Source organism: Lontra canadensis, unplaced genomic scaffold (assembly GCF_010015895.1).
Source record: "Lontra canadensis isolate GAN:19392208 unplaced genomic scaffold, GSC_riverotter_1.0 scaffold110, whole genome shotgun sequence".
Classification (NCBI taxonomy): domain Eukaryota; kingdom Metazoa; phylum Chordata; class Mammalia; order Carnivora; family Mustelidae; genus Lontra; species Lontra canadensis.
Genome location: NW_022631104.1, coordinates 2,517,232 through 2,539,658, shown reverse-complemented (window position 1 = coordinate 2,539,658; position 22,427 = coordinate 2,517,232). Strand labels below are relative to the sequence as shown.

Below are 22,427 nucleotides of genomic sequence, written 5' to 3'. Positions count from 1 at the left end.
TCCGTACCAGAGGGCATGCACCTAAGGCAGACCTGGAGAGAGAATGGAAAATCAAGAAGTGAGCCCAGGAACCGTTGGGAGAAAAGGCCCAAGTCCGAGGACCCACACAGGGATGGGGACCTGGGAAGGGCTTTCCCTCCTCAAGACGCCTCCCCGGGCTCCGCCACTCAGCCCGGGATGTGTCGCTCTGATCCAAAGCACAGGACTGGCAAGCCTCTTTGGGCCCCGAATGTGTGCCTGACCAGCCAGCAGTGACCATGACCAGCCAGCAGAGACTATGTCCAGCGCACACCGTGTCACCGCCTTTTTCATGAGGAACATGGGGTCGGCAGGCCGGTAAGTGCCTGGCACGTAGCGTGCACATGACAGATGTCTGTCCCCTTCCTGCTGCCCCTGCCGGGAGCAGCAGCCTGCGACCGTGTGGAACATGCATCCTCGCCTGCCTCCCGATGGGCCCCGCGCAGGTTGTCGGAAGGAGTGCATGGGGCCTGGCACCCAGCAAGGGAGCAGCACCTGAGCCCAAACCCAGAGGCCGACCCCTAAGATCCTGGAAATGTGACACATGACCCCCCAAATTACTGTCTCTAAAGCAACGTCACCTTCAGGGGACAGCGCGAGCCTCAGGAGTGATGTGTTAAAAGGCACTAATCGCTAAAGAAAGCAGAGGTGAAGTGAGCTGGGCCATGCAAAGGAGGAAACACGGCTGGGGGGGGGGCCCGGGGGGGGGAGGGGCACCCTGTCTGCCCCCCCCCCGCCCCCACACGTGTGGGTTTCACCCCAGGTGGGTGAACGTGGCCGCCTCCCCGCGCCCGGTCAACGCTCGTCAGCAGCCCTGATTATAACTGGGCTTCCCGCCGACGTGTGTCTGTGGGGAGGCTCAGCCCACAACCGTGCTGTATTTCATTACTGGCTTTGCACGTGGTGTTGTCTTCACTGTTTCTATTTTTTATACAGGAAATGCGTGCATAAGGTGAAAGGCCTAAATGAGATGACAGAAGCGGTCGGAATGACCAGTGAGAGTCCCTTAGCTGCCTCTTCAAGACGCTCCCACCCCACCCTGCCGCAGCAAGTCATTCTGTAACTGTTTCTCTTCTTACGTCTTCTGGCAGGTGCCTCTGTATATTTGGCTATTATACTTAGGCTATTTTTTTTTCCTTCTCTCTCTTTTTTTTTAAGTAGATTGCACGCCCAGTGCATAGCCGACGCGGGGCTCGAACCCACAACCCTGAGATCAAGACCTAAGCTGAGATCAAGAGTCGGTCGTCTGACTGAGCTATCCACACGCCCCTGTAAGCTACTTTTTTAAAAATACATACATATCTATATATTCATCTCTTTGCATTTTTTAATGGTCGCAGTTTTAATCCTTTTAATTCAAAGACAGTGAAAAACTGCAAACCTAGGGAAAAGAATCACATGCCGAACCCCTCTATACCCGTCACATTTAACAGTTGTTTGCATTTTGCTATTTTTAATCTCGTCTCCTGGTGTTTTGCCAAAGCATCTTAAAGGAAGTTACGACCTCATGACATTTCCAGCCTCCAGACTTCCTAATGCCTCCTGGGAACAAAACAAGGATGTTCCCCACGTGACGGTAACCCCATTATCACACCTAACCACAACGTCGTCTTTAAAAAAGTAACCATAGGGGCGCCTGGGTGGCCCAGTTGGTTAAGCCACTGCTTTCAGCTCAGGTCACGATCCTGGAGTCCCGTATCAGGCTCCCAGCTGTGCGGGAAGTCTGCTTCTCCCTCTGACCTTCTCCCCTCTCATGTTCTCTCTCACGCTCTCTCTTTCTCAAATGAATAAATAAAATATTTTTAAAAAATTAAAATAAAAATTAAAAACATAATGATAATCATATTCATCTTCTAGATCTTTCTGTAAAGAGTAAACGCACATCAAAAGGAAGGAAGAGCACACACAGGGGGAAGATCCTGGCTTCCTCTAGGTCTGAGCCAGCCCCCTGTGCCTGTGCTCACTTGGAAAGCTTTCCAGACAGAGTCCAGTTGGGCAGGTTGGGCACTGAGCCAGTGCATAATAAAGTAAATACAAGCCCCGTGAAGACAGGACCTTGCTCACTGGCTAGATCCTTACACTTAGAAGGCTGCCCTGCGCTCAGGAGATGGTTCGTGCCTGGGTGAGTCTTCTCATGAGGATAAACGCTGGCATACTAACGCGCTTTACTATTTTTTCCTTGTCTCCAAGTCGGCTTGCATCAAGCTGCCTCATTCTCTTTAACAGCTGCAAAAACCGCTTGTGAATGACTGAACCATAATTTATATAACAAGCCTCCTTCTGATAGAAGTGTGTGTCTTTCCCACATTTTCTATTCTTAACCACGCTGGGATGAACGTCCTCGTCCATGCGTAAGCACATTTTGACACGGCTGTTTCTTTTTTGTTTACTTAGTGAACAAGTCACTTGAAAATCCAGAAGGCACAAGGGCCTGGAAAGTGTCCCAGCCCTACCCTTGGTCCTCCCTGCTGCCTCCTCGAGGTAGCAGCCGTGACCTGCTTCTTGAATATTCACCCCTCCAGAGGTATTGTGCACTCATTCGAGTACATTCCACAGGACTGTTTCCTGGTTTTTCCCTTCGAAACTATTTCTATGACGTCTGTGCCACGAGGGAGGCAGGTGTCGACCCTGACCCTCCACGCCACCACCTCTTTGTCCCTGCTCCTACGTTTGTTTGTTTGAAGATTTCTTTTTAGGGGCGCCTGGGTGGCTCAGTGGGTTAAGCCTTTGCCTTTAGCTCTGGTCATGATCTCAGGGTCCTGGGATCGAGCCCCACATCGGGCTCTCTGCTCGGCAGAGAGCCTGCTTCCCCCTCTCTCTGCCTGCCTCTCTGCCTACTTGTGATCTCTGTCTGTCAAATAAATAAATAAAATCTTTAAAAAAAAAAAAAGATTTTTTTATTTTTTGAAGTCATCTCTACACCCTAGGTGGGGCTCGAACCCACAACCTCAGATCCAGGGTCGTGTGCTCCACTGACAGCCCCCGCCGGGTGCCCCTCTCCTACCTGTTCTAAGGCTGCTGCTTGTCACCTTAATCCTGCCGATAACATCTCCAGACCCTGTTTGATCTGATCTCCCACACCATCGTTGCCCAGTCCTTCCCCTCCCCTACCCACCCCGCCTCCCACCCCTTAGCTGTGTTCTCATTTTTATGGGGCCGAGCTTGATCACGACGCTCCCACTCAGCAGTCACGGTCTTCTCGAGGTCCATGGTGACTGGCCGAGCCACCTGTGGCTGGGGCACCTTCTGACGGGGTCACTGAGCCCGCTGTCCCAGTTGTGAAATTTTTTCCCATCGCGTCTGACGCTGCGCTTTTCTCTCGCGGAAATTCCCATCAGTTGGATTGGGTCTCGGGTCGCTGTCCCGTGGGGTTGCGTTTGCGGTTGCTGCTTCCCGCCCTTCTGCTGGCTGTCGGACTTTAAGCATTTTTAATTTTCCCAGGATTCTCTCTTTGTCTCTGTTTTTGCAATTTTTTTCCCTCTCAATGTCCTTTTTTTGCTCTTCCGGTGTCAGCCCTTCCTCCATCACCTCCTCTGATGACAGCCGTGTTTACCTTGGTTTGCTTTTTAAGCGCTTCTCCCAAACCTGAGTTCTCTCTGGGTTTATGTTTTCCTTCTGGGGCCATGTTTTGTTACGGTTTCTGATCTTGGCCGTTCCCTCGTTCTGTTGGAAGACTTTCCCCAAGGCCTCACGCGCCCCTTCTCCAGGGGCCGCGCGTGGCTGATCTGACACAGGCACCTGGAATGCTCTGGGCCCTCCAGTCCCTTCCACTCGGCCCCCCACCCCCCAGCAATACCCAACACCGGGCAAGCCTGTCTGATGACAGCACTGCCTCTAGCTGGACCGCTCGCCCACCGTGTCGGCCACATCCTCCCACCTAGTCTCGAACGGTGATATTTTGGCCAAACTCCTTTTGTTTTATTTTTTGATGTGTTTAGAACCCCAGGAATAGAAGAAGGCTGCACGTTCTCAGATTCCTCGAGAGAATCTGACCGGGAAACCACTGAGAAGCTGGGGGCAGGAGCAGGCGCCACGCGTGGACCTTGCGGATACGCACGTGGGTTTTGCATCAAAGGATCTGTCCAGGCTCCTATCAGGCCTGGTGGGTCTTTGTACCGAGGCCAACCTGCTGTGACACTCTGACCTTGGCAGGTGACAGTGGCTTTGACCACAGGTGGGTGGCCGGGTCTGGGGAGGCAGGACTGCTTGCAGGCGTGGGCTGCAAGGGTGGGCGGCCCAGGATGACAGCTCCTGCGGCGACAGAAGGGCCTGCCACCAGACTAAGGGGCAGCGGGGGCGGAGTCTGAGGCGCACGCAGACAGCGTGTGACATTGGGGGAGCTTCTACGGCAGGACAGCAGGCTCTGCGCAGATGGCCAGGCCCATGTGGCCCTGGACCAGCTGTCCTGGGCTTCAGCGTCTCACACTCTGGGCCAAGGAGGCGATGGTGGTGGGACGGACCTGAATCTGCTCGGTCTGCCCACAGGCTCGTGGGAGGCTGAGACTGCATTTGGGCCGAGGTTCCAGGCCACGCAGTTATGGCAGGTGGCACGTGGGTGTGACCTGTGCCTTAAGGGACCAGGCCCGAACAATCTGGGGGGCTCTGGAGGGGAGGGTAGCTGTGTCTTGAGATGCGACAGCAGCGGGCTGGTTTCCTGCCAGGCCCCAGGTGTCAGCAGCAACAACGGCGGCTGCAGCTCAAGACTCGGCTGAAGGTAACTTTCCAGCGAGGATAAGCAGGGGACGAGGTGAGAGGCCTCCCTGAGCGGCAGCCCTTGTGGGCCTCAGCCAGTCCACAGGGAGCCGGCGGTGCGCTGCTGCGGGGTGGGCTGACCGTGCCTCACCAAGATGTGGAGCGGGAACCTGAACTTGAAAGGCCCCGGCTGGGGTTTCCGTGTGCGCCGGGGGCAGGCTCTGGACTAGATGCTGGGGTGGCTGCAGGACATGGCCAACGTCTCAATGCCACCGACGGGCAACGGAGGGTCTGCGGCGGTCGTCGACCCTGTGTGTATTTCAACCAGTGACCACCCGCTGTGAAAGATACGCGCGCGCCCTCGGCCTTGCAGCCTTCCCCAATTCAGCCAAGGTCAGATCCTGTCTCAAATCGATCTGTTGTGGGAGGCTCTCCCCGCTGGAAGTTCACAGGTGGCGGTTTCCAGATCGGGGACGTTCCAGTGGAGCTAAAACCAGGGTTATCTCCGAGAATCCTTCCTCCTGCAGATGCCGCCAAATTTTTAATGCGGTCTCGGGGACCACAAGAACAGCTGGTCCCCAGGAACGTCATTTTATCTGGAAGCTGTGCATGCCTTAAGGCCCCTGATTTTTTTGATTTTCAAACGCTGCTCACGAGAGACATGATTCGGAGCCGTGACAGCCCCTGAGGCCCCACAGGCAGCCCATTTCCGCTGAGTGACCGCCAGGGCCACGGCTGGAGGATACAGGGTCTCCCCCGATGCTGGGGGTCCCTTGGCAGAGACTGAGCAGAAACTGAGACGGTTTGGGGATGTTAACTCAACAAGGTTGGCTTCTTGATTTTTAACTCTCAAAAGAAGATGATTTCAGATTTTTATTTGGCTCTAGTTCACGCTGGGACTTAATCTTTGAAAGGCACTGTTCCCCCCTGCTCAGGGTTCTGCTCAATCCCTGCCTACATATGTCAGAATCCGGCCAGGGGAAAGGTCTTCTCAGGTCTCCAAGCAGGGGAGTCAAGGTTAAAACTGTTTATTCAGGATTTGAATTGACGTGCCCGATGGCGGAGCTCTGGGCCTCTTTCCAACACCCTGGGCCCTCGCTAGATCGAGGCTCTCCCACCCCGGCTGGCTCTGACAGGGAAATTTTCAAAATGCTCGTTCCCAGGCTGTTCCAGAGACGGGTGCCCGCTGGTCGGGCTGCGGCCTCAGCTCGGTGTCCTCATGTGGCCGGTGAGGCAGGCTGGGCGCTCGGCTCGGAAACTTCAGAGCGTTTCAGTGACGAAGGGGAAACATGGGGTCCTTGTCTGCTTCCTCTTGTCAGCGAGGGGCTCCCAAGAGACCTGACACGCGGTGCCCTACGGACGCCTGTCCAGTGCATGACATTGTTGGCAGCGGACGCTGCAGGCCCGGGTTCTCACACGTCAGGGGAACAGTTCCTAATTGTTCATTCCAGGATATGAATCATCGTGAGTGCAAGACCTTTCCAAATGAGCTGTCAGCCCCGTGATTATTCACTCTTGCTAGAGAGAGGAGAAGACCAGCTGCTGTGAGAGCAGCCGGGAGGGGACATGCCGTGGGGATGGGGCAGGGGAGGGGGTGCGTGTGCGGGCTGAAGCCACGGGCCCAGCCTGCCTGACCCTGCTCACAGGGAGTCGAAGAGGCCCCGCAAGCACTGCGTTTCCAATGGCAAGGATGTCTGCGGCGGGAAGAGCAGGGCTGGGGGCCCGGAGCGTGGGCTCCAGCCTGCTCTGTGGTAACTGGAAAGTCACTTCCCCTCACCGAGGCTCAGGGTCCTCATTCCATTCCAGGACTAAGACCCGCACGTGCTCCCTTGGTGGTTTCGGGGGAAACGCTCTGGGATGGCGTGACCAGCTTTGGCTCCATAAAAACGTAAAACCTCGCTGCGGATACAGTTAGTGTCAACAGCCTTTGAGGACATGCGAAGACCAGAAGCTTCGGGAGAACAAGCATCTCCGCCAGAAAGGGACACAAGGAAGTAAACGGAGCCAGGCAGGCAAGCATCAGAGAGAAATTCAACCTCGACATACTCAACTACATGAGACCGGACGGCGCACGGCAGTGTGTATAACAAGGAAAAAATGACAAAAATGTGCTTGTACAGCAAACAGCCCTGGACGGCTGCACAGAAAGCTGTCAGCGAGGCTGCTTTCCAGGAAGGGGAGCGCCAGGCGCGAGTGAGGCCTCTCGCTGGCTTCTCCCTGTACCTTTGGAATTTCACACCATGTGGATAGTAAAGGCTATTGAACCAGGGGCAGGAACCGTGGGAGGTGCTGTCCCCAAGTCTGCTGGGAGGGCACCTGGATATGTCACCGGCTGGCAGAGAGTGGTTCCCTCCCCTCCCCGCCAGCCCCCAGGTCAGCATCTGAAGGGGCTGGTCGGGGCAGTGGCCCCCGTGCCTTTGCAACCCCTGCCAGGGACACACCTTTCTGAGCCAGAGACAGCCCACCTGCAGGGGCACAGGACCATAAGGGGGGAGCAAATGGCCGCCAGCACCCCAGAAATCAGGGACAGTGTCCGCATGGAAGAGACAGGCCTGAGGCTCACCTCCTGCAGCTTCTCCTGGGCCTCGGCCAGCGCTGCTTGCTTCTCCTGAAGCTGGGCCAGGGCAACGTTCATCCGAATCCGCTTGGGCTCCACCACGCGGTACAGGCGCCCGTACAGCTGTGGAGAGACAGCCCGGCTGCGGTGGCCGCGCACCTGCCCGCCCGCGCCCGCGGGGCCTCCTTCCTGCGGGGGCCTCCCGCAGCCTCTCCCCCACCCTGCGTGCACCCCGCTCACCTCCATGGCCCGCACCCACATGCACAGGGACTTGGCCGCAAGTGAGACTCGGCCAATGATGTCAGGCTGGAAGTCGGGCTGCGCGCAGTAGGCCCCGATCTTTTTCAGAACCTTGTCTGAGATATTGTCTTTATCAAAGTGGATCAGGGACTTGATGAAGTTCTGCTCCCCTGAGGGGTGAAGACAGGGGGGGCCTCAGCCGGAAGTCTTCTCCAGCTTCACCTCCATGGCTCGGGCACAGCCGTGTTCTTCCCGGCTTGGCTTACCCCGCCTCACCCCAAGGTCCCCTGCGGACCTTGCCTCTGTCTCTGGAAGCTCCAAGCCCCCAGGACCCTCCCCAGTGGTCCTGGCCCCATCTGCCACCACGTCCCTTGGAGACTCGCAGCCTAAACCCCTCCCCGCCAACACACACATGTGCACACACGTGCACACACGCGTGCACAATCACATGCACACACACACACCATCACTTCTGTATGCCTCGCACTGACTTTCCAGGGCAGGGGTCCCCCACCTACAGCTTGCAGGCTTTGTCCTACCAAGCCTCCGGTTTCATATTTTCTGATTTTTGTCCTTTTGGGGGTGCCCAGAGGCATTCTTGCCCTTGGGTTCTGAGATATACTCCTGTATTCTTATGACGATTTCGTTTTCTTTTTTTCAATCAAGAGGAGTTGTTTCCTGTCACTTACGACCAAAGAACCTAACTGCCAGTTACATCTCCTCCTACGCACTGGGCTCTACCCGCTCTTGAGGGTGGGAGGGACACCTCGTTTGTCTGTGTCCCCGAGTGCCCGGAGCACAGCAGATGGGTAAGTGTGGTGGACGGGCATCAGTCACCCCGTGCGCTCCGGCTTACCTAGCTGCCTCTTGGCCTCTGCCCACGAGGGCTCGTTGCCTCGAAGAATCATGACGGCCTGCATCACCATTTCCACTTGGGCGGGGGGCCGTCCGTAAGACTTGATCTCTCCTATATCCTTCTTGTTCAAGGACTCTAGGGCCTGGGCAAAGGGACTCACTCAGGGAGCAGGGCCCAAGGGGACTCAGGGAACAGGACAGGTCCCAGCTGAGGCTGGCCCGCCCCTTCTCGCTTCCCTGGGGGGGTCTGGAGCACAAAGCAGGCTGGTCCCATTCCCTTCCCTGGGGCTTCCCGCTCTGATACCCGCATGGCTTCCTCCAGGGCTGGCAAGGCCTCTTCTAGATCCTTCTGGGCATTGTCAGCCAGTGCCTGGCACTTGACTTCCTCGACTGCGATCTTCTCACTATTGGCTGTGACTGCCTAGGGACGGAGAGGACTCGTCTGGGCCATGGGCGAAGGTGGGGGTAGTGTTGGCGGGGAGGATGGAAGTCTGAGGAGGGGCCTGTGTGTCCCTTGACATGGTCAGGGAGGGCAACCTGGAAGCCCCTGCGGGGCGGGGGGGGGGGCACGGCCCGCTGGGTGGGAGGGGCGTGGGGCAGGGGCAGGGCCAGAGCGCCGGGGGCGGGGAGCACCTTCTGCTGCTCGTCTGCTTCTCGCTTCTGCTGCACGATGATGACCAGGTACTCCTCGCACTGCTTCTGGAACTCAGCCACCTTCTTCTTGGCGTCCTCCAGCTCCAGGGACATCACTTCCACCTTCTCTCTGGTTTCGTCGATCTTGAACAGTCCCGTCCGCAGCTTGTTGGCCTGGTCCAGCAGCTCCTCCCGCTTCTCTCCCAGCAACCTGGGGCGCACGAAAGGAGACTGTGCCTGGAGAAGCTGGGCCCCCGGAAAGGGGAGCATCCGCATGTGTCCGCGTCTCGCTTTCTGTTACCGCCACCGCCAGCACCGTGACGTTTTTACAGCCTCTGGCCTGAATCAGGGCTAACAGCTCCCCAGGTGTCTCCCCGCTTCCCGACTCTCATCCCTCCACGTTATTCTGCGCTGCAAAGCACGGGTTATGGGCTGCGGTCCTCACACCCGCTCCCCACTCCCGCTCCCACTGCGCACCGAGCAGGGGCTGCCCTGAACCAGCACACACCAGCCTGTCCCTAGGGGATGGCCACCCCTCCTCTCCACCCCATTTTGACACGATTTCTGATGGTTAAAGAAAACCTGGAAATCTGGATTTTACTAAGCCTCTCGCGTTAAGAGTTAGCAACTTATTCAAAAGGTTTTCAACACTGCTCAGGCCCAACCCACCCCACCCCACCCCACCCCACCCCAGCAAAAAAATCTATGCAGGATCCTTTTCTGAACTAAGTGAGAAAATATGCGTGAAGGGCTGAGCACAGCGACTGGCCACCGGTCACCCAGGTATCCAGGGAAGGCAAGAGCTATCTTTGCTCACAGCGGGACTGCAGCACCGGGAATAGTACACAGCACATAGTAGATGCTCGGAAAATACATGAAGTGGATGAGTAGGTACAGGTGATCATTCTTATGACAAATGGCTTTTTCCTCGCCTTGATCACAACACAGAATCCGGTCAATGAGGTGGGTTTTGTGGGTTGTTTTTTTTTTTACATTTGTTTTAGGTCTTTCGAAGCAAATTGGTATTACGTTGCGCACGTAAAGAGGCACTCGATACAACTTAAAGGAATGTCTGATTCTCAAGATGGTGCAAAGTCAAGGAGAGGTTGGAGAGGAGAGGACTGGTACCTGCCTCGCGGGCATATACGGTACCATCACCGTTGTATTGCACTTGGAGAAAGAAACGGCATCGTGGAAAACAAAGACAGAGCAGAGAGGGTGTAGAGAGGAGTCCCGGCCCGAAGGCTCTGAGATGTGAACCTTGGCTCTCTCTCACCGCCCCTCAGCGGGGCGGAATGAGACCCCAACATCTTGGCCTCTTCCCCCGGGGCGCCTGGCTCCTTGGCCTCCTGGGCTGGCTCCGGATATGTCCCATCCCATCATGTCACCGAGCTCCCCGGGCCTCCCTGCCCTCCATGCCTCTGCACACCTCTTGTACCCAGACACGAGCTCTAAGTAGTTGGTGGGGGTGACGTAGTTGTGTCTCCGCAGCTCGAGCAGCATCTTCTGGGAGTACCGTGCCACTGACCAGTGCATGGTGACGAAGATCTTGGCCACCTTCCTGTGGATCTGAGGCCCGTGGGAAAGGACGGAAGATGCGGAGTGAGGGCAGGTGGAGCAGGGGCGCAGGAGGGGGCCTGGGGCTGGGTGCCGGGGTGGGGGGCGCTCACATTCTCCTGCGTCCCCAGGTCCACTCCCACGAGGTACTTCTCAGCCACCTCCAGCAGGGCCTCTCGGGGCCACTCTGAGAACCAGTTGATGGTCGTGCAGTTCACTAAGGCCGGGTACTGGCGGATCCAGTTCCTGGGGAGGGGTTTTGAGAGGCAGTCAAGCCCCTTTATGGAGGCAGGTGGCCTCCATTCCCGGCCTCCACAAGGTCCGTCTGCTTTCCTGGAACCTAAGTGTCCCATCCCCATGCTCCTGTGTGTCCCTGTCTTGACCCTGCTTCCTTCAGGGCCAGCTCAGTGTAGAACATAGGAACGGGTTCTTGTTCTAGCTGTGGATCTCAGGCAGGTGCGCTAACCCTCCCGTCATCAGTTTCCTCATCCCTAAAATGGGAGTAACATGGGGATGCCCCGGGGTCTCAGTCGGTGGAGCGTCCAGCCCTTGATTGCGGCTCAGGTCATGATCTTGGGGTCGTGGGTTCGAGCCCTGCCTCAGGGTTTGCGCTCAGTGGGGAGTCTGCTTCAGATTCTCTCTCCCTCTGTCTCTCCCCCCACTCGCTCTCTCTTGCTCTCTCTCTCTAAAAAGTGAATACATAAAACCTTAAAAAAAATAAAATAAAATGGGACTAACAGGGACACAAACCCGAGCTGTCACTGGACTCGAGGTGACATGTGCAGTGCAGTGCCCAGTGCGCGGTAAACACACCACGTACCACAGACCCGAGAGCGAATAGCTCGCGGAAACACGAGGGGGCTGGTGGTTGCCAGGGGTTGGGGGGGCGGAGGAAGTGGGGAATTATCCAGTGGGCATAGAGTTTCAATTTCGCAAGATGAGGAAGTTCTAGAAATCTGTCGCACGACAATGTGAATATGCTTAACCACGTGAGGAGGACACTTGCAAAATGGTTATGACGGTAAATTTTGATGTTATTTTGTTTTTGTAGAATGACAACTAAAAATTTAAAAACGAAACACAAAGCGACAACAGGACACTCTAGTCCTACCGAAAGGGAAGGTACGCCTCCTCTGTCAGCAGCAGCACTGGGGACAGAAGGCGAGGTCTAGGGAAAGGAGTGGCCCACGGGGCAGGGGTGGGGGGGGTGGAAAGAGCTGGGGCTGTTGAGGAGACTCGCTCCCAGGAGGCAGGGGGACCGGAGAAGGGTGGGGGCTGGGGGAGAGGCTGTCACAGGGGTCACCTGAAGGGGTCGCCCACAGGGCTGAGGCAGAGAATGATGTGCAGGTTGTCGCGCACGCGCTCGATGAGGTAGGTGAAGAGGCTGTCAGAGGACGGGGACACCTGCTCTGCCTTGGCCTGCTCCACGATGAGTGTCTGGATCTGCACAGAAGCCACATCAGCTGGGCTCGCAGGGCTGCGGTTGGAGGGCAGAGCCCCAGGGGGCAGGGCCCCTGTGGCAAAGATGAGAGGGAGGGGTGGTCAGAGGGGTGGTCACTGGTGGAGGGCGGGGGAGGGGCTCACACCTCTTCGAATTCATCAGCCTTGTAGAGATTGGGGACCTCCCCTGAGCTCAGGATGTTGTTGATGTCCTCCAGGAAGGACTCGTCGGCGATCTGGGTGTCCACGAAAAGGAAGGACGTGGGCTTGAGCTCCACTCCCGCCTGGCGGTACAAGCGCTTGATATCTGGACCGGAGGAGGGGAGGAGGCAGAGGGCACAGGTGGGTGTCAGACACGCCATCCCGTCCCTTGTTCCCCTTCCTGTGTCCCCTGGCCTGCAACCCGCACACCACGCCGCCTGCTGTCCACCAGGCCTGGCAGGCTCAGCGCCCGCCTCTACCACCCCTACTCTTGCCTCCACAGGAAGGCGGGCACCTGACCTTTCACGCCAGCCCCCAGCCCACCCGGGGTTCCATCGGCTGCACCTTCTCGGAACTCCTGCTTGCGATAATGCTTGGTGACCTCGATCTGGAAGGTGATGTACTCGCAGATGGAGGAGGCCAGGCGGGCCAGACTCTGGCGCCCACTACCCCCGATGCCCACCAAGAGCATGTTGCCCCGAGGCTGTCCGATGACACGCACGATCCGCGCAACTGCGGAGGGGAACCCGGCAGTGAGGCCGCAGAGCCACGGCGGGGGGCGAGGGGGGACCCCGGGGCCCTAAGCTGGAGATGGGCTGCCTGAAACTGAAGGACCTGGACGGAGAAGTGGGGGAGAGGCTGGGGCCTGGGGCACCTCGAGCAGCTGCCTCTGGGTTGGACAAGCCCTGTGGGGCCTGAGAGGAAGGCTCCTTCCCAGACGTGCCTGTGCTCGGGAACAGCCCGCCGCTGGGGTGCCGGCAGGACGGGAGGGGGTGCTCACTGTGCTCGATGGCCTCTCGGAAGAGCACCAGCTGCATGGGCACCACGGCGGGGGACAGACTGTACTCGCGAAGCGCCACCTCCATGGCCGCCTTCAGGGCCGCCAGGTCCGTCAGGTCCTCGTACACCTTGGGCTCCCTCATGAAGTCCCCTGGGCCGGGGGAGCAGGGCTCAGACCTCCGGGGCCAGCCCGGCCCTCCTCCCAGGCCCCCTCCCACACCCACAGCGGCCGCAGTGCCCACTCACCAAAGATGGGAGAGCGCTTGGTGGGGCACAGATTGTGAAATGTGAGGTCGAAGAAGGAGCCGAGCTTGTCGCTGATGATGCCAACAAAGGCCTCCATGTCTGCCGCATCCACCAGCCGGTCCGAGAAGACTCTGTCGGGAGGGAGGGGGCTAAGCCCCAGGAGTGCAGGGCACAGGGCCCCGCGGCAGGGGCTGGGTGCCAGGCCCAGAAGGACCGCGACTGGCGTCTGACGGGGGCGTCTGTCCGGCCTCGAGCGGGGCACAGGCATCTCACCTGAAACACTCGTGGATCCAGAGCCGCGTGATGCTGGACTTGGTGTCGTGGAAGTCCTTGTTGGCCCTGAGCATGCCTTGGAACACCTGCGGGAGGGGCGTGGCCAGCAGGAGGGGCGTGGCCGGCAGGAGGGGCGTGGCTGGCGGGAGGGGCGGGAACCCCCCCCTCCAGGCTGCAGCGGGAAGCTGGGGAGGCTGGTCTTCGAGGGCCCCGTGGGAGGGGAAGGCTGCTCACCTTGGAGATGTCCCGGAGGTTGAACAGGTAGTGGATCTTGGCGGGCGTGGGCAGGAAGCGCTGCACCACCGTGTTGTACACATCCAAGGTGGCTTCGGTCACCACGTTGCCGATGGCCTTCACCTCCTCCTCAAAGTCCTGCAGCTTCTGGTTGATCATGGTGCCGAATATTCGGGTGATCTGCGACTCCTGGGGACAGGCCCTGACGCTTGCCTTCGTGGGCTCCTGGCCCGCCCGCCCGCCCCCGGGGACCCCAGGGAGGCAGCTGGCTTTAGGGGGGAACCAAAACCCTCCCAAAGTCGAGAGCAATAAGGTGTTCGTGCGATATTCAAAAACCAGCGGATATGCATGACGAACGCACACCAACAGCTCACACAGGGCTGTGGGCCTGCTGCCCGCGCCCCCGCCTGGGGCTGGGCCACCGCTCTGCACGCGCCCATCGCGTGCATTTACGTAAAACTGGGGTGTTCGCATGCCCTCTATTTTTGGCATTAGCTGCTTTAAGATTGCATTCAGCTGTGCTTTATCTTGATTACTGAGGCTCTGGGGGCACCTCTGTGGGCCCCACTCAGCTCCCCGAATCCGGGCGCTGCTCTCGGCTCTCAGCTGCAGGATCCACCTTCCTTTCGTCTATGCCGGCCTCCTGAGCTCTCTGCCCCCCGCCGCATGTCTCATTCCAAAAGCCCCAGCTATACTTGCCTCCTGCTGCCCTTGGCACTCAGAAGCTAGGGCTCCCACAATAGCGGCCCCTGCCCTACATGACAGCCCCCGCACACACCTCTGCTCAGGGGCTCCCCCAGCCCTCCTCGATGTGCCCGCTCAGTTCTCTGGGACGAGGTCGGTTTTGCCCCTTACAGCAACCCCCCCACCACCCTGCCGGCCCCATTGTGCCCTCACTGTGGGAAAGGTCATGTTGATGATGTTGAAGCGACCCTGGAGTCTGGGGGAGATGGCGGTCCGTCCGCCCCCGGGGGGGCCCATGGCGGCCATCAGGAACATGTCCTGGGGAGCAGAGACAGGGCGGGCTGGGACAGGTGGGAGAGGGACGAGACAGGGTACAGGAGTGGAGCGGAGGGAGTGGGGAGGGGGAGAGGGCCCAGGACAGAATGAGAAAGAGAAAGAACAAATGGAATTAAAGATACAAGGAAGGTAGAACAGAAGGAAGGGATCGGAGCCGTTTCCTTGAGAATCAGCAAAGGGACATGTTTGTTTTCATTTCATCATGATCCGTGTACCAAAACCAGAAAATACAGGTCAGTGCAAGAATGTTTTCTAGACTCTTCTTTTCCTTCTGCATGTGTGTGTATGTGTGTGTGCACATCTGTTCTCTTTCCCAGAAACAGAAGAACGCACTGTTGGTCGAGTTTCTGGGGGCCGGGTGGACGGGCACCCCCACAGCGAGGATGGGAGGGCTGCCGCCCGTCCATTTGGGAGAAAGAAACCACCAAGACGCTCAGAATCCCCTGGGCGCAGAGCCCGCCTGGAGGGAGATGCTGGGGGGACGCAGGGAGATGGGACGGGAGTCAGGGACCCTGGGCACACAGGCCACTCCAGGAAGCGGCAGGGCTGGCACGAGAGCTGCGGACAGAGCGCAGCGGGGAGCACGGGCCAGAGGCACAACAATGCCGGCACGGGCTGTGTGGGTGCAGAGGAGCACAGGACGCCGGGGCTCTTTCCCGGGGTCCCCGGGGAGTAGGAGCTGAACCTCCAGGGCAGGGAGCGGCTTCTCGGGAGGCTTACTCGGATGTACTTGATGGTCTGCTTGGTGCGGTCGTACCAGAAGCCGTAGTCGATCCAAAGGCGGATCAGCTCCAGCGGGGGCTGGGACCCAAACATGTCCTTCGCGGGCATGTTCAGGTCGTCCATAAAGGTGATCATGCTCTTGCCCCCAAACGGGACGTAAACACCCTTGGTTCGCTTCTCTACCCGGCTTTCGATGATGCTCTGCACGTTGTTGGACGTGGTCTGGTGAAGGGACACAGCATGAACTCGGGGCCTCGCCGGGAGAGACCCAGGGCCGGAGGGGCGGAGCCCTGGGCCCCGCGGCGCACCTGTGCAGACATGTTGACAATCAGCACTGACCACTGGCTGGAGGGCAGAGACTGCAGGACGCTCTGGGCAATGGACGTCTTCCCGGTCCCCACGGGACCCACCAGCAGGACGGGGTTCTGCCTGGCCACCAGGGCGCTCACCAGGTAGTTGTAGCGAACGGTGTCGACGGTGGGCACCATGATCTTATAGAAGGGGCAGCTGGGGAGGAAAGGGAGCCTTGGCCAAGGGCCTGGGCTGCTCCTTCTCAACCCGGCTTCCCCCTGCCTCCCTCACACATCCCCCTGAGGGGCCTGGAGATGGGGCATCCTGCCTCCTCCTTAGGGCCCTTTTCCCGGGCCCTCCAGATCGCACTCCCTCATTCCAGAGGCACCGTTGTCTGCAACCCCCCACCCCACGGCTTACCTGCCTCTGGCCCCCTCCTAGCAAGCCCCGCCCCAGGCCCCACTCTCACTTGGGAGGGTAGCGCCAGCTCTTCGGGAGCTTGTCCTCAAACGATGCCCAGTTCCGCATCTTGGGGTCCACGAAGTACTCGTACACTGTGTCCTAAGGAGGGAAGGCGTGTGAGGCTGCCAAAGCTGGCGTCCACTCCCCCCACAGGCGCTAGTGCTCACAGGCCCCCAGGGGGAGGACGGCCGAGCCGGCGGGTCCGAGGGTCCCCACCTTATTGGGAAAGGAGCCCTCAATCTCCCGGACGTAGCTGTCAATTCTCTTGCGTCCCTCCTCGTCCACAGACGCGCACACGGACCAGATCATGCTGAACACAAAGGTCATCTCCACCATGGAGACATAGTTTTCACTGTCCGCCGGGTTCACCTGGACGGACGATAAGGGAAGTAGCCTCGTCCTACAGGAGATGGACGGGGCGGGGGGGCGATTCTGGCAGATGGCCACAAAAGCTTGGAGCTCGCCTCCCTCCCTGGCTCCGTTCGGGAAACCGTGTTGCTGTAGATGACTGTATATCTAAAACAGGGAGTTACACCCGAAACTTCTACAGCTCGGCCATTGCCCCGAGTCTCGTCTCCGCTACATTATAAAGACACGGCATTGGGGCACCCAGGGGGTTCTGTCGGTGAAGCGTCCAACTCTTGATTTCGGCTCAGGTCATCAGAGTCCTGAGATGGAGCCCCGCGTCAGGCTCTGCGCTCAGTGGGGAGTCTCTCCCTCTCTCTCCGCCCCCCCTACTTGCACTCCCTCTCAAATAAGTAAATAAATAAATAAATAAAATCTTAGAAAAGAAGAAGAGGAAGATGCCACAGAAGTGACGCAGCCACACCACATGGACCCTGAGCAAGGGCCAAGGGCGCTCACAGAGACCGGTCCAGGGGCACTCACGGTGACTTCTCTGTAAGCGCAAAAAATCGGAGAAGACCCACATGTCCACCGATAGAGGGACGGAAAGATAATATGTCGTGTTCCACAGTGGGATAGTATCCAAGGTTTTAAAAAAAGCAATGAAATTAATCTACACGCAGAGACACAGAACTCAAAACCATACCACTGTTTAGTAAGCATATTGCGAATGTGGTACATAACAGGGTACCATTTTTTTTTAAGGTTTTCATTTACTCATAACAGAGAGAGAGACACTGAGAGAGGGGACACAGGCCGGGGGAGTGGGAGAGAGAGAAGCAGGCTTCCCACTGAGCAGGGAGCCCGATGCGGGGCTCGAACCCAGGACCCCAGGATCATGACCTGAGCTGAAGACAGATGACGATAGACTGAGCCCCCCAGGCGCCCCCAGAATATGGGTTTTAAATACATTTTCTATGGCGACGTCTGGGCTCGCAGGCAAATACGTATTTAAAAGGTCTGTGATGGGGGCACCTGGCGGGGGTTCAGCTGGCGAAGCGTCTGCCTTCAGCTCAGGTCATGATCCCAGAGTCCCCAGACTTGAGTCCCACTTTGGGCTCCCTGCTCGGCGGGGAGCCTGCTTCTCCCTCTGCCCTTCACCCCACTCTTGTGCGCACGCGCGCTCTCTCTCTCTCTAATAAATAAATAAAATGGTTTTTTTTTTAAAAAGGGGAATTAGATTCAACTATTACTTGTGTAATTAAACATGAAATTAAAAAATAATAATGAGATTTTACAGTGTACCGAGTTCATGGTAAACAGGATGTATATGTATTAAGCAAGCTGCACGCCCAACGTGGGGCCTGAACTCATGACCCGAGATCAAGAGTCACACGCTCCGCCGACTGAGCCAGCCGGGCGCCCCCGGAAACAGCATGTCCAGGCTCCTGGTCTCAACTACCCCTCCGAGGGCTTGTGGCAGGTGCCTTCAGCGGGGTGTGTGCAGCACATGGGGCTGTCTCGGCGACAGTGGCCCACAGGCAGCTAACTCAGCAGCGCTCACCCCATCTCTCACCTGCCTCACGAAACAGCCACAGACCGGGAGCAGGGAGGCTCTGAATTAAGATGCTGAGAATCACAGATAACACGGCACACAGGATGCCGTCTGGTCCAGGATATCGGACTTGGGGTCAGCACAGTCCCCCATCACAAGACGCAGGTGGGAAACAGTGCTGAGACTTGACTCTCTACCGTATTCAACGCAGAGGCCTTAGTCTGTCCTTCCAGCTCGCCCCAGGCGCTGCACACTTCCCCCCACCCCCGTCCCCTCCAGGCTCTGCCCCCTGCCTGCCTCCTCAACACCCGTGCACTGAGGCTATAGGACTGTCTTCATCCCACGCGTGACCTTGCAAGTTCATTTGCAGAGTTTCCACGTGCATTGGCTCCGCCAGGAGCGACACACACTGTTAGAGACCGTCATCGTCCTGTAACTGCCTATGAATGGTTCGGTTATCTAGCAATGTCTTCAAAAACACTAGGAACCATTGCGGGGCAGAGGTTTAATCTCAACAGAAAAATATGCATGTCTGGTCCTCACTCCACAATTCTAAACTGAACAACATTTTTCTTAAGTACCAATCAATCTGCAAATTTCCTTTTTTCTTAAAATTTTTTAAAAGATTTTATTTATTTATTTACTTGAGAGTGCGTGCCCACAAGCAGAGGGATGGGGACAGAGGGAGAAGAGCAGAGAGCCTGATGACACGGGACTTGATCCCAGGACCCCAGGATCATGACCTGAGCCGAAGGCTCAACCTGAAAATTTCCAAAACCCGGTCATCAGATTAGACGGGGAGCTCCTTCCAGCAGAAATGGTATCCCAAACCCTCCCATATACCAAAATTTAGTAGATATTTTTCTAAAGGATGGAGAAACGAGGAACCAAATGAACCACTCTCAGGTCCCAAACAACAGTAGGAAATGAGAGCGAGGCTTCGCTGTGTGCTGTAAGCGACCGGGAGTCCTGAGTCTGGCATCCCACCTCACGTGGACACAGGCCCGCACGGCTCCGTGGTCCGTGAGACCTCCCCTCAGGGTCCCTGCTACACTCACACCCGGGTTCAAACCGGGTCTCAGACACATGGCTGGGCTCGGGCTGTTCCCGCGAGGCCGCAGCCTCTCCCGCCCCCGCACCCCACGGCCGCCCTCACCCCGTTCTCCGGCGTGGCCAGGGCCGAGTAGAGCTTGCAGAGAGAGATGATGCCGCTGTACTCTGGGACGGCCACCAGCTCGGCGCAGTAGTCCTTCTTAAAGGCCAGCATCTTGCTAATGAACTTCTCGAACATGCGCTGTAGTGGCTCTATCTCCGCCTGGAGTCCGGACAACAGGCTCTGCCTCTGCGCTCCGCCCGCCCCAGGGCCCCGCGGCTACTTCCCCGTCCACCCCGTACCTTTGGCCTCTTCTCCAGCCAGGACTGCACGTAGGGCTTCCAGCCCAGGTCGGCGTAGTCGGTGTAGACCATCCCGCAGCGGGACACGGTGGCGGGAGACGCCACGGCCAAGTTCTCCACTTCGAACAGAAGGGACACCTGGGGAGACACTCGGTCAGGGCTCTGTCTTTCCCACCACCCAGCCTCCACGGGGAGAAACACGCAGCCCCCCATGTCCCCCAAGTGCCTCTATCCGAGCACTGAGCGTGTCACGACGTGCCAAGACGAAGTTCTACAAAGGACTTGCTTTTTTACAAAAAATTTAGGGCTTATTCGAGATGAAGCTTCCGGAAAACCCCCCTCTGGCTCTCACTGAGTGGATGAGAAAGGAGGGCGTCGCAGCCCATGAATCCGGGCCGGGCGGAGGGGGAAAGAAGCCAGGGAGGCGCGGGAGGGCTGACTCCTGTGCACAGGGCTTCCCTTCCCACGGTTCCTCCCCACACCCACAGTTTACCTGGCCTTCTTCCCTGGGACACAGGCCTCCCTGAATCCGGCACCCTCCTCCTCACCTCTCCCACTGGAGCTCCTCGTCTGGGGTGCCCCGGCCCCCTCCCTGCCCCTCCCTGCAGGGTCGCACCTGCTCAGGCATCGCGATGCGCTCCCCGTTGATGAGGGTCAGGACTTTGTTGTCGTCCATGACCGAGTTCATGCTCTCGATCCACAGCGTGTCCACAGGGCCGTCGAAAAGGATCCACTTCTCATCCGGCTTCTCGTCTTGGTAGGAGGAGGACGGTCAGGAAGCTAGAACCTTCTCCCCGGACCACCCCTCATCCTCAGCTTCTCAGAGAGGCGAGCACACTCCGGCCCGGCATTTTCCTCCCAAGTGGGGTCTTTCCGCCCCCGGACTGCTGGGGTTCCCTCCCTGTGACGCGGCACCTGCACATGCCGTCCGCATGACGCTGGACAGGATGCCGTCTGTCCACTCGTTCGTGTTGAGGTCATACTCCCCGTACAGCTCCCCCAGGGACAACGCCTTCGGGTTCAAGGGGAACTCCTAAAAGGGACACAGAGATCTCGGCTTATACCCAGGTCAGCCCCGATCCAAGATGTCCGGACTTGCTCTCGGTCTCCGGTCTCTCCCCGGTCCCCTTGGGCCGAGCCCCACCCTCCTGGCCAGCACTGCCCGCCTGCGCTGCGGTCTCTGGCAGGCGTGTCCCCGTCCCCGGTCCGCACCCTGACCATGTTGAAGTTGGGCTCTCCAGCGCGGCACAGCGAGGACAGGGAGGCCTGGAGGATACGCCACGAGGTGGTCTTGCCGCTGCCTGTGCAGCCCACGATCATGGTGGAGTGGCGCGAGTTCTTGGTCTCGTACAGCTGGATGACCTTGGTGAGTGTGAATGGTGTGCTCTGCAGGCCCATGTCGCGGATCTCCTGCTCAATGGTGTCCCGCAGCTGAGACGGGCAACAGACGGCGGGAGGCCTGTAAGCCCCGCCGCCGTGGCACCCAGGGCCCCCCAACTCTGGCCATCGCTCACTCAGGAGCCCGCTGGCTGCTGCAGAGCTGCGAGGCTGGGCTCTGGGGTCAGCCAGCCAGGGACCCTGAGGCAGGGACTGCTCTGGGCCTCAGCGTCCTCATCTGCTAAGTGGGCGCGATGAGGGCGCTTTCCTCGGCAGGCTATCCTGTGATCTCCCTGCTTTCGCCCCTCCCCCCACGGGCCCAAGAATTCTCCTTTTCTCTCTAGCGATGTATTTGCAAAGACATATTTTTAGCTAATGTTTTACAGGTTTCAAGGGAGAAGGATAATTCCGGGTAACTGAACCACCACTCCCCCAGAGAAGAAAATTCTTGTAGAATTTTCTAGAATTTCTGGAACTTCCTAGAATCTTCCTGCCCACCCTTCCTATGCCACTGCTCTGACACGGCAGCAGGGGCCAGTGGGTATAAAAAAGGCAGGAAGGGCTCTGAGGGCACCAGAGAGGCAGAGGCTAGCTGCGCCGGGGGTGGTGGGATTACGGCCAGAGAGTGGAGTGTTTGAATAGGTCTAGGTCGTTCCGTGGACAAGGAGGCCCAGAGAGGGCAGCGGACCCGCAAACAGTCACAGCTCATGGACGGCAGGACGAGGCCCAAAAGCCGAGTGCCAGGTCCACAAGCACACAGGTGAGGTCGGCGGGAGGGGCGAGGGTGAGCACCTTGCCGTAGTCGATGGTGGGCAGCTCAACGTTGGGGAACAGGTCTTGCACGATGGCATTGAAGAGCGGCACGTCGACAGAGGTGAGCTTGGCGATGTTCATGTCTCGCATTGAGAGCAGCAAAACCTGGCCAGGAAACGAGGGGGTCTCTGGCCTGAGGAGGGGGGCCCTGGGCACCCACTCGGCCCCCCTTCCTGTCCAAAGGGTTGAGCGGCAGGGGGCAAGAACAGTGCAGACGGCCAAGCGAGGCGACGCAGGGGACAGGCGACGCAGTGGACAGGCGACGCAGGGGACAGGCGACGCAGGGACGGGCTACGGGGTGGGGATCCCAGTCTGGGGAGAGGAGCTGGAAAGCGTCAGTGCAGGCGGTATGACCAGGGACCCTGGAGGTCAGGCCCAAGGGCTGTGTCGCGATCTACCTCTTCGTCGGACAGGTCCAGCTGCATGCGACGCTTCCTGCCCGCATAGCGCAGGAGGGAGGTGAGGGCACGCAGGCCGAAGTCGTAGTGGTCCTGTCGGGACAGCTGCTGCACGGCCAGCGAGTACAGCGTGTACACCTTCTTGGCCAGAATCTGGGGAAGGAAAACCGAGGAGGAAACCGCAGCCTCACGCGGGGACAGCGACAGACGCACGCAGCGGGGCCCCGGGCCTCCAGCAGGCCAGGCTGGGCTCTGGGGACAGTCCTAACAGAAGACTTTGGGAATGGTGCTGCCGCAGATTGGGGACCTCCCAGGGGCGGGG

The 22,427-nt window shown here is 58.4% G+C and overlaps 1 protein-coding gene across 1 annotated transcript in view; it reads right to left on the bottom strand.

Moving 5' to 3' along the window:
* The window catches only part of DNAH2 (dynein axonemal heavy chain 2), a 77,290-nt gene that overhangs the window by 13,312 nt on the left and 41,551 nt on the right, over positions 1-22,427 (bottom strand). Inside the window, exons 39-64 of the mRNA XM_032839816.1 lie at positions 22,106-22,258; positions 21,687-21,812; positions 20,730-20,948; positions 20,433-20,550; positions 20,134-20,270; positions 19,518-19,655; positions 19,279-19,437; positions 16,439-16,591; positions 16,230-16,321; positions 15,778-15,976; positions 15,467-15,691; positions 14,624-14,728; positions 13,727-13,915; positions 13,493-13,578; positions 13,220-13,350; positions 12,975-13,124; positions 12,539-12,706; positions 12,139-12,299; positions 11,856-11,995; positions 10,666-10,798; positions 10,425-10,564; positions 8,996-9,206; positions 8,667-8,783; positions 8,364-8,505; positions 7,508-7,677; positions 7,274-7,390 (exon numbers count right to left, since the gene is read on the bottom strand). Of these exons, the coding sequence (XP_032695707.1) occupies positions 7,274-7,390; positions 7,508-7,677; positions 8,364-8,505; positions 8,667-8,783; positions 8,996-9,206; positions 10,425-10,564; positions 10,666-10,798; positions 11,856-11,995; positions 12,139-12,299; positions 12,539-12,706; positions 12,975-13,124; positions 13,220-13,350; positions 13,493-13,578; positions 13,727-13,915; positions 14,624-14,728; positions 15,467-15,691; positions 15,778-15,976; positions 16,230-16,321; positions 16,439-16,591; positions 19,279-19,437; positions 19,518-19,655; positions 20,134-20,270; positions 20,433-20,550; positions 20,730-20,948; positions 21,687-21,812; positions 22,106-22,258 (3,879 nt within the window). The remainder of the gene's footprint in view (positions 1-7,273; positions 7,391-7,507; positions 7,678-8,363; positions 8,506-8,666; positions 8,784-8,995; positions 9,207-10,424; positions 10,565-10,665; positions 10,799-11,855; positions 11,996-12,138; positions 12,300-12,538; positions 12,707-12,974; positions 13,125-13,219; positions 13,351-13,492; positions 13,579-13,726; positions 13,916-14,623; positions 14,729-15,466; positions 15,692-15,777; positions 15,977-16,229; positions 16,322-16,438; positions 16,592-19,278; positions 19,438-19,517; positions 19,656-20,133; positions 20,271-20,432; positions 20,551-20,729; positions 20,949-21,686; positions 21,813-22,105; positions 22,259-22,427) is intronic.